The sequence below is a fragment of the Scyliorhinus torazame genome, chromosome 11 (genome assembly GCF_047496885.1).
Source record: "Scyliorhinus torazame isolate Kashiwa2021f chromosome 11, sScyTor2.1, whole genome shotgun sequence".
NCBI classification, from domain to species: Eukaryota; Metazoa; Chordata; class Chondrichthyes; order Carcharhiniformes; family Scyliorhinidae; genus Scyliorhinus; species Scyliorhinus torazame.
In genome coordinates, this window is record NC_092717.1 from 238,726,763 (window position 1) to 238,740,568 (window position 13,806).

The following is a 13,806-nucleotide window of genomic DNA, read 5'->3' on the forward strand; positions in this document are numbered from 1 at the left end:
CAATGATTCTTCATACAATTCAGATTTGTAAACGCTGCAGCTAATTTGCACTCAGCAAACAGCAGTGCGGTAGTGACCAGATAATCTGTTTGTGATGTTGACTGAGGGATAAATATTTTGTCAGAAATTATTCCCCTGCTCTTCTTCCAAAAAGTGCTACTGGGTATTTTTTAAACATTCACCCAAGCACGAGGCCTTGATTTAACATCTCAACTCCATTTTGGTGTTCAAGCCCTCGAGTAGTAATTTAATCGAGTAGTAATTTAATCTTGAACCTTGTGGTACTAACTGAACCACAGTTGACGGAGAGAAAAAGGCTCCAATCACATTCAAAATTTTTGGAGTGTGCAAATTGAGCAAGAGCACGGAGCAGCTGCCAATGTAGCAACACCTTTCAAAAACAGTAAAATCAGGCAACATTAGACTAGTCAGTCTTCAGTTGTGCATAAGGTTCTGGAGGTCATGCTAGGAGATAAAATTAGCAGTCACTTAAAACTATATTGGTTAATTAAGGACAGCCTGCAGGGATTTGTAGAAGTCAAGTTGTGCGTCACAAATTTAAGGTAAGTTTGTTACGGACGTTTTTCAGTGAATTGCGAAAGAAACAGGGTAGATTTTCAACAGGCATTCAACAAGGTGCTGCATGAGAGGCTAATTGATTAAAATATAGTATGAAGAGTGTGACAGCATGGCAGGAAGTTGGTCTTCTCCTTGTACAGCTAAATAATCTGGACTTGTATATAAGAAATGCAATATCAAAATTTACAAAGAAATCAAAGAGTGGTAGGTTAACTTTGAGGAAAAACTGTAGACGACTTCAGAAGGACATAGGCAATTTAGTAGATTGAGCAGATGGATGAAATTGAATGCAGAGAAGTGCAAGGAGAAATTTTGGGACTAAAGTACAAGACATGAATAAATAATAACAATAATAAATAAACAACTAAATAATAATAATCGTTTATTGTCACAAGTGGGCTGCAATGAAGTTACTGTGAAAAGCCCCTAGTCGCCACATTCCGGCGCCTGTTCGGGGAGGCCGGTACGGGAATTGAACCCGTGCTGCTGGCCTTGTTCTGCATTACAAGCCAGCTGTTTAGCCCACTGTGCTAAACCAGCCCCTAGTAAAACTTAAAGAGCTGACAAGAGGTGCCAGGGTTAGCAAGACAAATCATTATGAGCGACAAAATAGGCTGATAAAAACATAAGGGGCCCTGGGTTTTATAAATTGAGTTTCAAGTACATTGTAAAGAGATAATGCTAAACTTATCAATTAGGTGTCTTACTTCAATGAATGTTTGAACTAAAGAATAGACAATGAAGATATCAAGGCGCATGAAAAGGTGCAGAGAGATTCATGACGAGAGACTTTTGCTTACGAGGAGAAACTACATGAGCTGGGGCTTTTTATTCGTTAGAATGAGGGCTGAGCGGTGATCTGATAGAGGTGGTTAAAGCAATGAGGGACAAACTGTTTTTCGCTGCTTAGCGAGTCTGTCATTAAATTTAAATTTGAACAATAAACAAGAGAAAGAATGAAGTGAGAGCGTAGGAATTTTTAGTTGCGAGGATGTGAAATATCTTCCCAGAAATAAAGGGAAGAAATATCCACAGCAGTTTCAAAAGATAAAATGCATATAGATGAAAAGAAAGTACAAACGAATATACGAACTGGGAATAGGCTACTCGGCCCCTCGATCCTTCTCCGCCAATTAATAAGATCGTGGCTGATGATTGTAACCTCAACTCCACATTCCTTTCAGCCCCTTGCGTATCAAGAATCTATCTACCTCTGCTTTAAAATATTCAAAGACTCTGCTTCCGCTGCCTTTTCAGGAACAGTTCCAAAGACTCACCAACCTCTGGGAAAAAACAATTCTCCTCTGTCCTAAATGGTGACCTCTTATTTTAAACAATGATCCCCTAGTTCTAGATTCCCACAAGAAGAAACATCCTCGCCCCATCAACCCTGTCAAGACCCCTCACTAGCTTACATGTTGCAATCAAGTTGCCTCTTACTCTTCTAACCTCCAGCAGATACAAGCCGAGCCTGTCCAACCTTTCCTGACGAGACAACCTGGGGCTGTTTAGCACAGGGCTAAATCGCTGGCTTTGAAAGCAGACCAAGGCAGGCCAGCAGCACGGTTCAATTCCCGTAACAGCCTCCCTGAACAGGCGCCGGAATGTGGCGACTAGGGGATTTTCACAGTAACTTCATTTGAAGCCTACTTGTGACAATAAGCGATTTTCATTTCATTCCTGGAATTTGACTAGTAAACCTTCTCTCAACTGCTACCAATGTATTTACATCCTTCCTTCAATAAGGAATCCAATATTGCACTCATTACTGCAGATGTGGTCTCACCAATGCCCTGTACAATTGAAGCAAAACCTCGCTAACTTAGTATTCAGTTTGCCTCGCAATAAATGAGAACATTCTGTTAGTTTTCCTAATTACTTGCTGTACCGGCAGACTAAAATGCACAGAAACATACAAAGATAGAAAGAATAGGCTATTCGGCCCTTTGAGCCTGCTACGCCATTGATTATGATCATGCCATATCATCAAATTCAATACCCCCCCCCATATACTTTGGTCGCTTTAGCCCCTAGAGCTCTATCAAACTCTTTCTTGAAATTACACAATGTTTTGGACTCAACTACTTTCTGCGGCAATAAATTCCACAAATTCACCACACTTATGGATGAAGTAATTTCTCCTCACCTTCGTGCACGAGGGCCCCCTTATCCCTCTGCATCCTCTCAATTTAGATAATATACTTCCTTTTTACTCTTTCTGCCAGAAAAGGACAATTTCACATTTCATGGTCTCAATTATAACATTTTTCTTATGACAGATGTTTACCGAACTGGCCTGCAGTTTTATGCTTTGTCTCCTCGCTTTTTGAATAAAGGACTTACTTCAATCTAATGGAAGCTCCTCAGAATCTAGAGAACTTGAGAAAATTAAACCCAACATATTAACTATTTCACTAGCCACTTCTTTCAAGACCCCAGGATGAAGTCCATCAAGATCTAGCAACTTGTCAGCCTGCAGCTCCAACAGCTTGCTCAGTACCACTTCCCTAGCGTGACTGCAATTATTTCAAGTTCCTCCCACACTCCCATTTCCTGATTTACATTTATTTCTGGGATGTTATTTGCAACGATGATCACTGGACAGGGAGCCACAGTGTGAGGATTGCCCTCTTTCGATGCTACAGAATTCCTTAATTCTAGACCATTTGGAAATGACTTTAGTGATCCAACTCAGAATTAATACAGGTCTATCACTGAGAACCAACAGGGATATCCTAATATTCAGACTTTAAATTAAGTGCTAAAAATGTAAATGTCGCCATAGTCCCAGAGGATCATAGGCTTTTTGAGAAAGAGCGCACTCGGGCGAGGGCTAAGGTTGAGAAGGTGGGGCCTTCATGAGGAACCTCAGCTAGTACGGGTATGGGAATTGAACCCCCGCTGTTGACGTCGCTCCGTATCACGAACCAGCCGTCTAGCCAACTGAGTTAACCGACCCCCCCAAAAGTATTGCATGCATTAATACCAACGGGATCCAGAATGCCATTCCCCAGCCTTTTGGGATTAGGATATCCCAGCCACTCCCCCAACCTGTGTGCTCTTGTCCAGCCATCTTCCCAGGCTGCTGCACTAACAGGATGGGAATCTTGGATTCTTGTGGCCCTAGATCCAGGCGAGTCCCAGGGACCAACAGTTTGCTTCTCATGCCATTCAGTTCCTGGAATACAATAAAAATAACACAATCTTTATAACTTGCAGGTAGAAATATGTCGATGCCACTTTACTTGTTCATTTTGTGTTCTTAAAATAACAAAAACTAGTTTACTAGTTTGGCCAATTGGACATTTAAAGTTCATTGCAGATTTCTTTTACAATGGAGAAGGAATCTATTCAGTGTGACATTTCTTTACCAACTCTTTGTTAGAGTGCTCCAAAACTAATCCCATTGGCCCACTCTCTCGTCATATCTCACTCAGCTTCAATTATTTAATCGCTCCTTCGCAGAAAAGGTGGAGCAGTCTCTGCCCTAACTGTTCTGTGTAGGAAAAGAATTTGACTAATCAGACAGATATAGACCTCATTAAATACAACATTAATGTAGCAAGTACTCTCCATATTTTGGGTATATGCCCCGAGGGGTCCTGGCATTAAAAATGTGTATTTTAGACAGGCTGTTAGCAGCAAACAGTCCAGTAATCAGGTCTGAATGTGGAACTATTTCCCAATTAAACCAGAACAGAAATAACTGGGAATACAGGTACTGGCTGACCAGCTGTGTAAAGGGGAAAGGTTAGGAGACTTCACTGTGTTCCCTTTGTCAGCGTTGTTCATTTGGGGCTGGCATGAATCACATTTGCATGAATGATGTAGGATATATGCTCCAGGGTGCAGAATAGTTTCAATTCACTCAGCAAATACAATTGGTAGGATAAGAAGAAAATTGTTGCTGCTAAATGGATTACATGATAAAATGCTGCTGATTGAGAATAGACTCGATACATTGTGCTGGCCTTTTGTGTGCACTGTAACTAAGAAAATATGTCAGAGATTGAAGAGAAACTGGTTTCAAACTTCATATCGTATGTCACATCAATGGACAATCCAGAAAAATATACATTATGAATGTAACGATATTAAAAACATACTAAACAACAGCAATAGAACCAAAGAGGATATGTTTATAAAACCCATTATTTCAGTAACTATAACTTGTGACTCAAATCAGATCCAGTCAACAGGAGTTCCCCTGCTAGCTTCAGAGCCCTGACTCAAATATGTGGGGGACAGTTACTTACCCATTATCTTTCCAAAGAAAGTTAATAGCCAAAGGTCAGACACATCATCCAATGAAAGATGGCAGGAGGGCTCTGAACATTGGAGGGTTAATAGAAGAAGCCCATTCCCCTTCTTATCCCAGAAGTGGGCAGCACGGTAGCATTGTGGTTAGCACAATTGCTTCACAGCTCCATGGGTCCCAGGTTCGATTCTGGCTTGGGTCACTGTCTGTGCGGTGTCAGCACATCCTCCCCGTGTGCGCGTGGGTTTCCTCCGGGTGCTCCGGTTTCCTCCCTCAGTCCAAAGGTGTGCAGGTTAGGTGGATTGGCCATGCTAAATTGCCCTTAGCGTCCAAAATTGCCCTTAGTGTTGGGTGGGGTTATTGGGGTATGGGATAGGGTGAAGGTGTTGACCTTGGGTAGGGTGCTCTTTCCAAGAGCCGGTGCAGACTCGGTGGGCCGAATGGCCTCCTTCTGCACTGTAAATTCTATGATAAGAGCAGCAGCAAGATGCCATGGCAGATAGGTGAGCGAGGGGGCCCCCAAGATTTCAAATCGCAAGTAAACAAAAATCACACAGCTGGGCCACTAAGGCAGGCAGGAAGGGAAATCCTCTAAACGTTTGTGGACTACTGTCTACATGCACGTCACTGGGAACATGGAGGCTACTGGAAAATTCCAACTGGATTGAGCGGAGAAACCAGCGGCATGAAATTCCACACCCACCCACTTCTGTGCCTGTCTCCATTGGGACCTAAACGTTTAACCTTTAGATGCATCAATATATATCCATTGGAATTGATAAAATCAATACTGGACATGGTTCAAGTGTATATTATACAAAAGTTGCAATTAAGAATTGTTACATTTTGTTATGGTCACCTCATTTACATTAGCAGTGGTTAGCACTGCTGTCTCGCTGCGCCAGGGACCCGGGTTCGATTCCAACCTCAGGTAACTGGGTGTGTAGAGTTTGCGCATTCTACCAGTGTCTGCGTTGGTTTCCTCCGGGTGCTCCGGTTTCCTCCCAAAGTCCAACGACGTGCAGGTTAGTTGGATTGGCCATGCTAAATTGCCCCCAAGTGCCCAAAAGGTTAGGTGGGGTTACAGGGATTGGGCTGAGGTAGGGTTCTCTTTCACAGGGTCGGTGCAGACTCAATGGGCTGAATGGCCTCCTTCTACACTAGGGATTCTATGATTCTCTGATTAATTAAGTCACCATTAAGATAGCGGTTTCTTGCTGTATATGGGAAGCTGTGCTGCATTAAGTCACATCATAGAATCAAAGAATTTATAGTGCAGACGGAGGCCATTCGGCCCATCAAGTCTGTCCTTGGAAAGCAGATGCAATACCAGAAATTTCCACTGAGAAAAGAAACTGCAAACACAAATTACTCCCTATAAACTGTAACGTATAGAATAGCTGGGAGGATGGGTTTTCTAAAAATAAATTTAGAGTGCCCAATTCATTTTTTTTCCAATTAAGGGGCAATTTAGCGTGGCCAATCCACCTACCCTGCACATCTTTGGGTTGTGGGGACGAAACCCACGCAAACACGGGGCGAATGTGCAAACTCCACACGGACAGTGACCCAGAGCCGGAGGAGGAGTTAAAGGGACAAAACAATGTAGTTCGAAGAATCTAGGAGGTAAGGAGTGCTAACCATTGCAGTGCCCATTAATTAGTAAAGTCACCATAGTCCCAGATGACCATAGATAGGCTGCTTTCCCCTTCAAAGGGGAGAACTGACTGGTGGTGATTTAACCTGAGGGTCACCACACCTCAGGCGAGGGGAAAGGTTGAGAAAGCAGAGCCTTCATGGATAACCTCAGCCAGTACAGGAATTGAACCCACGCTGCTGGCCTCACTCTGCATTACAAAGTGTCCATTAATTACTAATACAAACATAGCTGTGTTAATCAGTATTAATGTTTCCAGAACTTCGGTGGTTTAAGAAAAGGTTTAACTTCCGAGGAGCCTAAGACAGGGCTACAATTGACCTCAACATTCCTGGAAATGGAAAAAGATAGGACCTCCTGATCATTGGGTAGCAACATGTGGATGCTGAGTGAGTTTTCTTTCAATTCTTTCATGCGATGAGAGTGTCGCTAGCAAACGTCAGCATCTGTTACCCATCCCCAAATGCCCTTCAACTGAGTGGCTTGCTCGGTCATTTCAGAGGGCAATTAAGGATCACCCACATCGCCGTGGGTCTGGAGTCACATGCAGGTCAGACCAGGTAAGGGCAGCAGATTTCCTTCCCTCCAAGATTTTAGTGAACCAGATTTTTTTTTTTTTTTTTAAAACAGCAATTGACAAGGAGTTCATCTATTCCAAAATATGTTACTGAATTCAAATTCAGTAAGAAATGCCGTGGTGGGATTCGAACCCGGGTCCCCAGAACATTATCCCGGAACACTGGATTACTAGTCCAGCAACAATTCCACAACACCACACTCTGCACCAACACCATTCAGACACAACACCCAGATTTTTTCCCAGATCTACAGAGAGAGAAACAACATTATAGAACACACAGAGAATGCAAATACAGGTGACACTGCACATTTACAAGTCGCAATTTGGAGGACATGAGCAGAAAAGCTGTGGGGTTGGAGAGTGGAAAGGGACCCAGACATAAAAGCAGCTGTGATAAGGCCACAGCTAACTGATGTTCTCCACTGTGGGTGGCACGGGAGCACAGTGGTTGCACTGTTGCTTCACAGCTCCAGGGTCCCGGGTTTGATTCCCGGCTTGAGTCACTGTCTGTGCGGAGTCTGCACGCTCTCCCCGTGTGTGCGTGGGTTTCCTCCGGGTGCTCCGGTTTCCTCCCAGAGGTCCCGAAAGACGTGCCGTTAGGTGAATTGGACATTCTGAATTCTTCTTCTGTGTACCTGAACAGGCGCCGGAATGTGGCGACTAGGGGATTTCCCAGTAACTTAATTGCAGTGTTAATGTAAGCCTACTTGTGACAATAAAGAAGATTATAAAGATTATTACATTATTATGTTCACAACCAAATAATTGAAAGAAAACAAGCCCCACATCGCTTTCCAATCAATGAAATGTTTTGAAGAGTAATCACTGTTGCGGCATTGGAAACATGGTCACCCATTTGTACACAGCAAGCTCCCAACAAACAGCTGTAATGTAAAGATCTAATCTATTTTAGTGATGCTGGGCGAGAACTAATTATCAGCCCAGAATGCCGTGGAACACTTGATCCCCCCTAAAACAAACCCTTTCAATGTCCACCAGTTTAATATCACATCCCATACTGCGGTACGCAGTCAGCACTGCACTTAAACACTGTTCTAGATTTTTACACAAGTCTCTGTATTGCAACTTGAACACATTCGGATTCAGAGTTTCAGTCACAGCTAATGTGAAGATGTCATCAAACCTGCAATGAAACTGCACAGCAGCACAAGCCAGTCATACAATGGAGTGGGAGGCATGGGAAGATATTTGGGGGTGTAGCCAGTTAAAATGGCTAACTCCCGATTTAGAATGGCTAACCCAGATTTAAAATGGCGAACGGCAAAGGCTGATGGGAAAATCAGCCAACAGGACGGTAGCCTTGTGGATAGCACAATTGCTTCACAGCTCCAGGGTCCCAGGTTCACGGTCTGTGCGGAGTCTGCACATCCTCCCCGTATGTGTGTGGGTTTCCTCCGGGTGCTCCGGTTTCCTCCCACAGTCCAAAGACGTGCAGGTTAGGTGGATTGGCCATGATAAATTGCCCTTAGTGTCCAAAATTGCCCTGAGTGTTGGGTGGGATTACTGGGTTATGGGGATAGGGTGGCAGTGTTGACCTTGGGTAGGGTGCTCTTTCCAAGAGCCGGTGCAGACTCGATGGGCCGAATGGCCTCCTTCTGCACTGTAAATTCTATGAGGACTAAAACAAGGAGCGACAGGTAGACTGTGTATTCACCTCTGGGAAGGCCGGACAAGATCGATACCAGTAACCATCAGCACAACAAAACACCAGCCATCTGCATACTTAATGAGCAATCCCCAGGAACAATGTGCAACATGTTAGAAACACAAAGCCAACCCAGACTCGGCGGCGCCAGCAAATGCCTACACAAAGGGAGGTGAACGACCACCTCAAGACCGCCCATCGATCAAGGAATCGCTCCAGCATTGGAGAATATCGAACCAAGTGATTGGGACAAAGTCCAATCACTTGGAACCAGGTACAGGGTCCGCCCCGAAAGGCGGGAAGCCCCTGGGGACGATAAGAATAGAGTCCAAGTTCAAATCGACCCTTCTGCTAGCCTTCTGCATCCTCCTGCACCCTGCTGCTTATTCTTCTGTCCGGGTCACTCAGCAACGCAGACCGACCCTTGACAGTGACCGGTCCAGCCATCGCGAAACATCCCATAAGTCTTACTTCAACGCTCGCAACGAGATAGGCGCTCCTAGCTATCAATCTGTACCAGCTTTGAATCCCGCAGGCAAAGAACCTGAAGGAAAGGCCATTCGTTTCCCTGACCTGGTGGGCCATTTCCAAGTTAAGTATTGGCCTGTTAGTTGTAGGAAATAGCTTAGACGTAGAATTTATGCATGAGTATTGATTACTGTATATAATAAATGTGCTTTGATTTAACTGTTACTAAGCGGTGTATTGGATTACTGATCATTACTTGGACTTGAACCATGTGGCGGTATCAGAAAGATACCTGGCGACTCAAGAGCAAAGGTAATAAAACAGAGCAATTAAACTGAGGCAAAAGTTAGCAACAACAAAATGCAAACATGGCGAATAATTTCCAATTTCAATTATTCGGCTTTTTCATTGCAGTCGAATTACCTGTTCAGTAATTTTAGTTTCTGTAACAATATTGCGGATGTTTCGGTCCCAGATCTGACTTTGAGCACACTCCGCACCAACGCCATTCAGACACAACTCCCTGATTTTCTCCAGATCTACAACGGAAGAGAAAAATCATTACAGAAGACGCAGAAATTGCAATTACGGGTGACGCTGCACATTTACAAGTCGCAATTTTCAGAGCATGTAGGAAAGCTGCGGGGTGTAAAGGAACCACAACACCATTCCTGTAAACAGCTCCAACTACAAATAGAAATTCAAGGGGTGCAACTGCATCAAGCCAGAGTCAATCCTCACTTTGACAATTAAAAAACAAAATTCCGAAGGAACTGTCCAGTGAAATATTACAGCCACACCATGACATTCAACATGAAGATGCAAACTCGCTACCCTCGCCAACTTCCAGCCTCAGGTTAAAAACTTATTATATTTTCAGAATTCTTCAAAACATCCTGAAAATGTTGCAAGTGGCTTCTCAAATTGAGGAGGAAGAGTGCGTTCTGTTTCTCCACAGCTCAAACACTTGTTGATACACGATGACCATGTTGGGCAGAACGGTTTTGGTTACCATTTGGACCACATTCAAAGAAAAGGGTATTGGTTATTTTTTTGTTTAAAGTTTCTTGAATTTATCCAAGCTCAGTTACTGGCAAGTACTAACATGTTTTTTTTTTAAAAAGCAGGGTTGTCTAAACTTTCAGAGTTGTAGGGTTGATACACATGGCAGAACCAGTGAATGGCTCACACATCACTGTGTGTAATACTGCAAGTTCCATACTCCAGAACGCAAGCCATGCAGTCCCTTCCACACACCAAACAGCAACATGTATATGACAAACATGCAACCGTTTAGCATTGTTAATGCAGAAAAACATCCAAGCACATCACTGAAGTGTATTCAGATGAAATTGGATTCTAAGAAAAGACATGAAAGATATTATGAGGGAGCTGACCAAAGGCTTGATTAAAGGGGGGGTGGGATTGTGGATAACCTTAATGGAGAAGAGGGAGGGATAGAGGTTTGGGGTAGGAATTCCAGAGCTTTGGGTCTAAATGGCTACGGTCATGGCCACCAATCATCTTGGGGATGGGGCAAATATACAAGAGTCAATGAAACGGAGAGTACAGTGGGCGATTTTCTTTTCATTCTTTCATGAGATGAGCGTCGCTAGCAAGACCAGCTTTGTTGTTCATCTCCAATTGCCCTCCAGGAGGCGGTGGTGAGCTGCCTTTTTGAATGGCTGCAGTTCAGAGTGAAGGCGATAGGAGGTTAAACAGAGAGGGAGTGGCCTGGCCAGAGAGTGATTTAAACTGGAGACCTTTTAGATCAGGAGAGTTTGATGGGCAGGACTCGATGTGGATTGGAGCAGTCAGCAGTGTTTTGGATAAGGAATGAGAATGTTCCCTTGAAATATGTTTCCCCCCCCCCCCTCGAATGAGATTGCACAGGATAGCCTGCGCTCGCTGTTTGAAAGAGCTGTCCAATTACTGCCAATCACCAATTCTTTCCCCAAAACCCTGCTATTTTCTTTCCTTTAAAAATAGCAATCCAACTCCCAGCTGAAATTTACCACTGAATCTGCTCCACACTCACTGCATCCACGTCATAACTTACTGAGTAAAAACAATTCTCAACTCCACCCTGACTTTTGTCCATTTCAAAATTGTCTCCTCTAGTTCCAGACTGTTCTTTATTTTACCAAAATGAAATGTCAGACTGAAATAATCTGCATTTAGACAGCACTTCACCCTGTCTTGCAGAATCATAGAATTTACAGTGCAGGAGGCCATTCGGCCCATCAAGTCTGCACCGACCAAAAGTAACCAAATTTGTCTCAAGAATGGTTACTGTTAAGCAGGTGAAAATTATATTACAGCTGTTAATGAAGTTATTTAAAACTAATTTCATTTCTCCTCTTTTTATCTTCCCACCTCCTTCTTTCTCTTCTGAACTGCTCCTCTACCTTCCTGCCGGAGCAGACTCGATGGGCCGAGTGGCCTAATTCTGCTCCTGTCTTATGGTCCTTCCTGTCTCCTGAGGCAGTCACTGCCTTTCTTGTACACTTAGTTCAGTGGCTGTAAAGTGCATTGAGATCTGGTTGGGGTCACAAAAGCAGTATAGAATTCATCAGCTCGGTTTAAAATTGCTGCTCTTGTGGGTGGGTGGGTAGGTGTTGTTGTAACTGCTATAGTGTTTCAGAACCTGCTGTCTCAGGACTGAGGCTGTGCCGGATTTCAGACCTTGTCGGATTTTGAGTTTGGTCTGCTGTCCATCCCCAATTGCCCTCGAGAAGCTGGTGGTGAGCTGCCTTCTTGAACAGCTGCTGTCCATCCAGTGGGAGGCTGTAGGAGGTCAAACAGAGGGGGAAGTACTTGGCCAGGAAGGGATTTAAACATTAGGATAACAATTTTATTCCGGAGGCCAGCTTGGTGCATGGGAATAGACTGGCGTGCAAACGGCAAAACGGATAACTGCTCCAACGCCATGATGCACCAATTCAGCTCCTGGTCAGTTTGTCCAGCGAAATTTTTTTTTTTTTTAAGCTTACTCAATTAAAATTGACGCACGGCACATTCTAAAACCGCCTGTTTTTCAGACCACCAGATTTGAGACACTGTACCTGTTTAACCTAGTCGGGTCTCTGTGGGCCAGATCGAAGCAGCTTGGGGGTCAATCCTGAATGTTAATGGTAGCATTTTTCATATATCAGTTAAATTCCCATTGAAGTTCATAAGCCGGTACACATACTAGAAATTTTTATTGAAACTGACCGAATTCAACCCAATTCACTGACCAAGCTAATCCCAGGCAGCAATGAAGGTCCGTTCTCACACATGCATTCCCATTCAGAAATTTCCACAAACTGTTTGCATGTTGCTTTTTAATGTGTTAGGGAAAAGAGAAAAACCATCACTAAATCTTTTGTGTTGGCCAGAAAAGCTGCCTCCTCGAAGAAAAAAAAAATCAAAGGCTCCAGAAATTTGTACTGTGTTTTGGGGAAGCCATCCAGTTGCAAAGTTGGAGCCAGAAATCACTTTTGGGTATTTAAGTTAAATGTCGATCGATAACACAGCTTAATCCTTGGAAATAGGAGGGTTCAGGAGTATTTCAAATTTTAATAATTGATAAAAGTGAACGCCATTGTGATTAAATAAAGTTCACGAAGTTTCACAGTTAATAATGTGACAACTGCTTAATATGACAAAAGATTCATTCCAAAAAATCAATAGGCTGCTAACGGTTAAATAGAACATATGCCACAAGCAATGAGCCAAGGATAGCGCTGTAATGTGTTCTCAAGTCATATGAATATTCTTACTGTCAGTTTAGATCTATCAACATATCACTCTACATAAACTCTTGTCGCAAACAGCACATGGTTGGCCTTGCCAGGATTCAAACCTGGAACATCTGCATGAAAGAACAGAGGCTCTCACTGAGCACAAGACCAGCAAAATGTGCCTAAATATTTGCTGTTATTGAAATCAATTAATAGTCTAAAACACGAACCAGGGCAGGTATAAATACTTGTGACAATACAAAGACTATTATTTTAAACAGGGATCCATTTGCAGGGCACTAAACTAAAAGCAGGCTATTTACATACAAAACATGCAAACATGACAGAGAAGGCCTAGTGTTCCATCCAGCCCGTCCTACACGGTTGTGATATATTACGTGTCACAATCTCCCCCACAATGAAACAGTAAAGAAGGGGGGGGGGCAATTGCCGGGTGAAAAGAAACAGCAGAATTTCTCTTTGGCACCCAGCTGGTTCACTAATGCCCTTTTTAGGGAAGGAAATCTGCCGTCCTTACCTGGTCAGACCCACACGGGACTCCAGACCCGCAGCGATGTGATTGACTCTTAACTGCCCCTCTGAAATGGCCGAGCGATGCACTCAGTTCAAGGGCATTTAGGGATGGGCACAAAATGCTGGCCCAGCCAACGGCAGCCACAACCCATGAAAGAATTAAAACCTCAGGCAAATCTAACTGACCCGATTTACACGAGAGGATACCCACCTGTTATACAAGGTGATCTCCACCCGGCCAGACACAGGCCTCGCTTGAAGGAATACAGCGAAATCAGCGTTCGTTGCCCGAAATGGCAACCTGTGCTACTGGTCGACTATTCTGTGAAAAGAGGACTC

At 43.6% G+C, this 13,806-nt stretch overlaps 1 protein-coding gene across 2 annotated transcripts in view; it reads right to left on the bottom strand.

Annotated features, from left to right (window-relative positions):
• The window catches only part of pop1 (POP1 homolog, ribonuclease P/MRP subunit), a 76,191-nt gene that overhangs the window by 12,004 nt on the left and 50,381 nt on the right, over positions 1–13,806 (bottom strand). For both annotated transcript variants that reach the window (XM_072468465.1, XM_072468464.1), the window contains exons 12-13: positions 9,632–9,747; positions 3,566–3,757 (exon numbers count right to left, since the gene is read on the bottom strand). In XM_072468465.1, the coding sequence (XP_072324566.1) occupies positions 3,566–3,757; positions 9,632–9,747 (308 nt within the window). The remainder of the gene's footprint in view (positions 1–3,565; positions 3,758–9,631; positions 9,748–13,806) is intronic.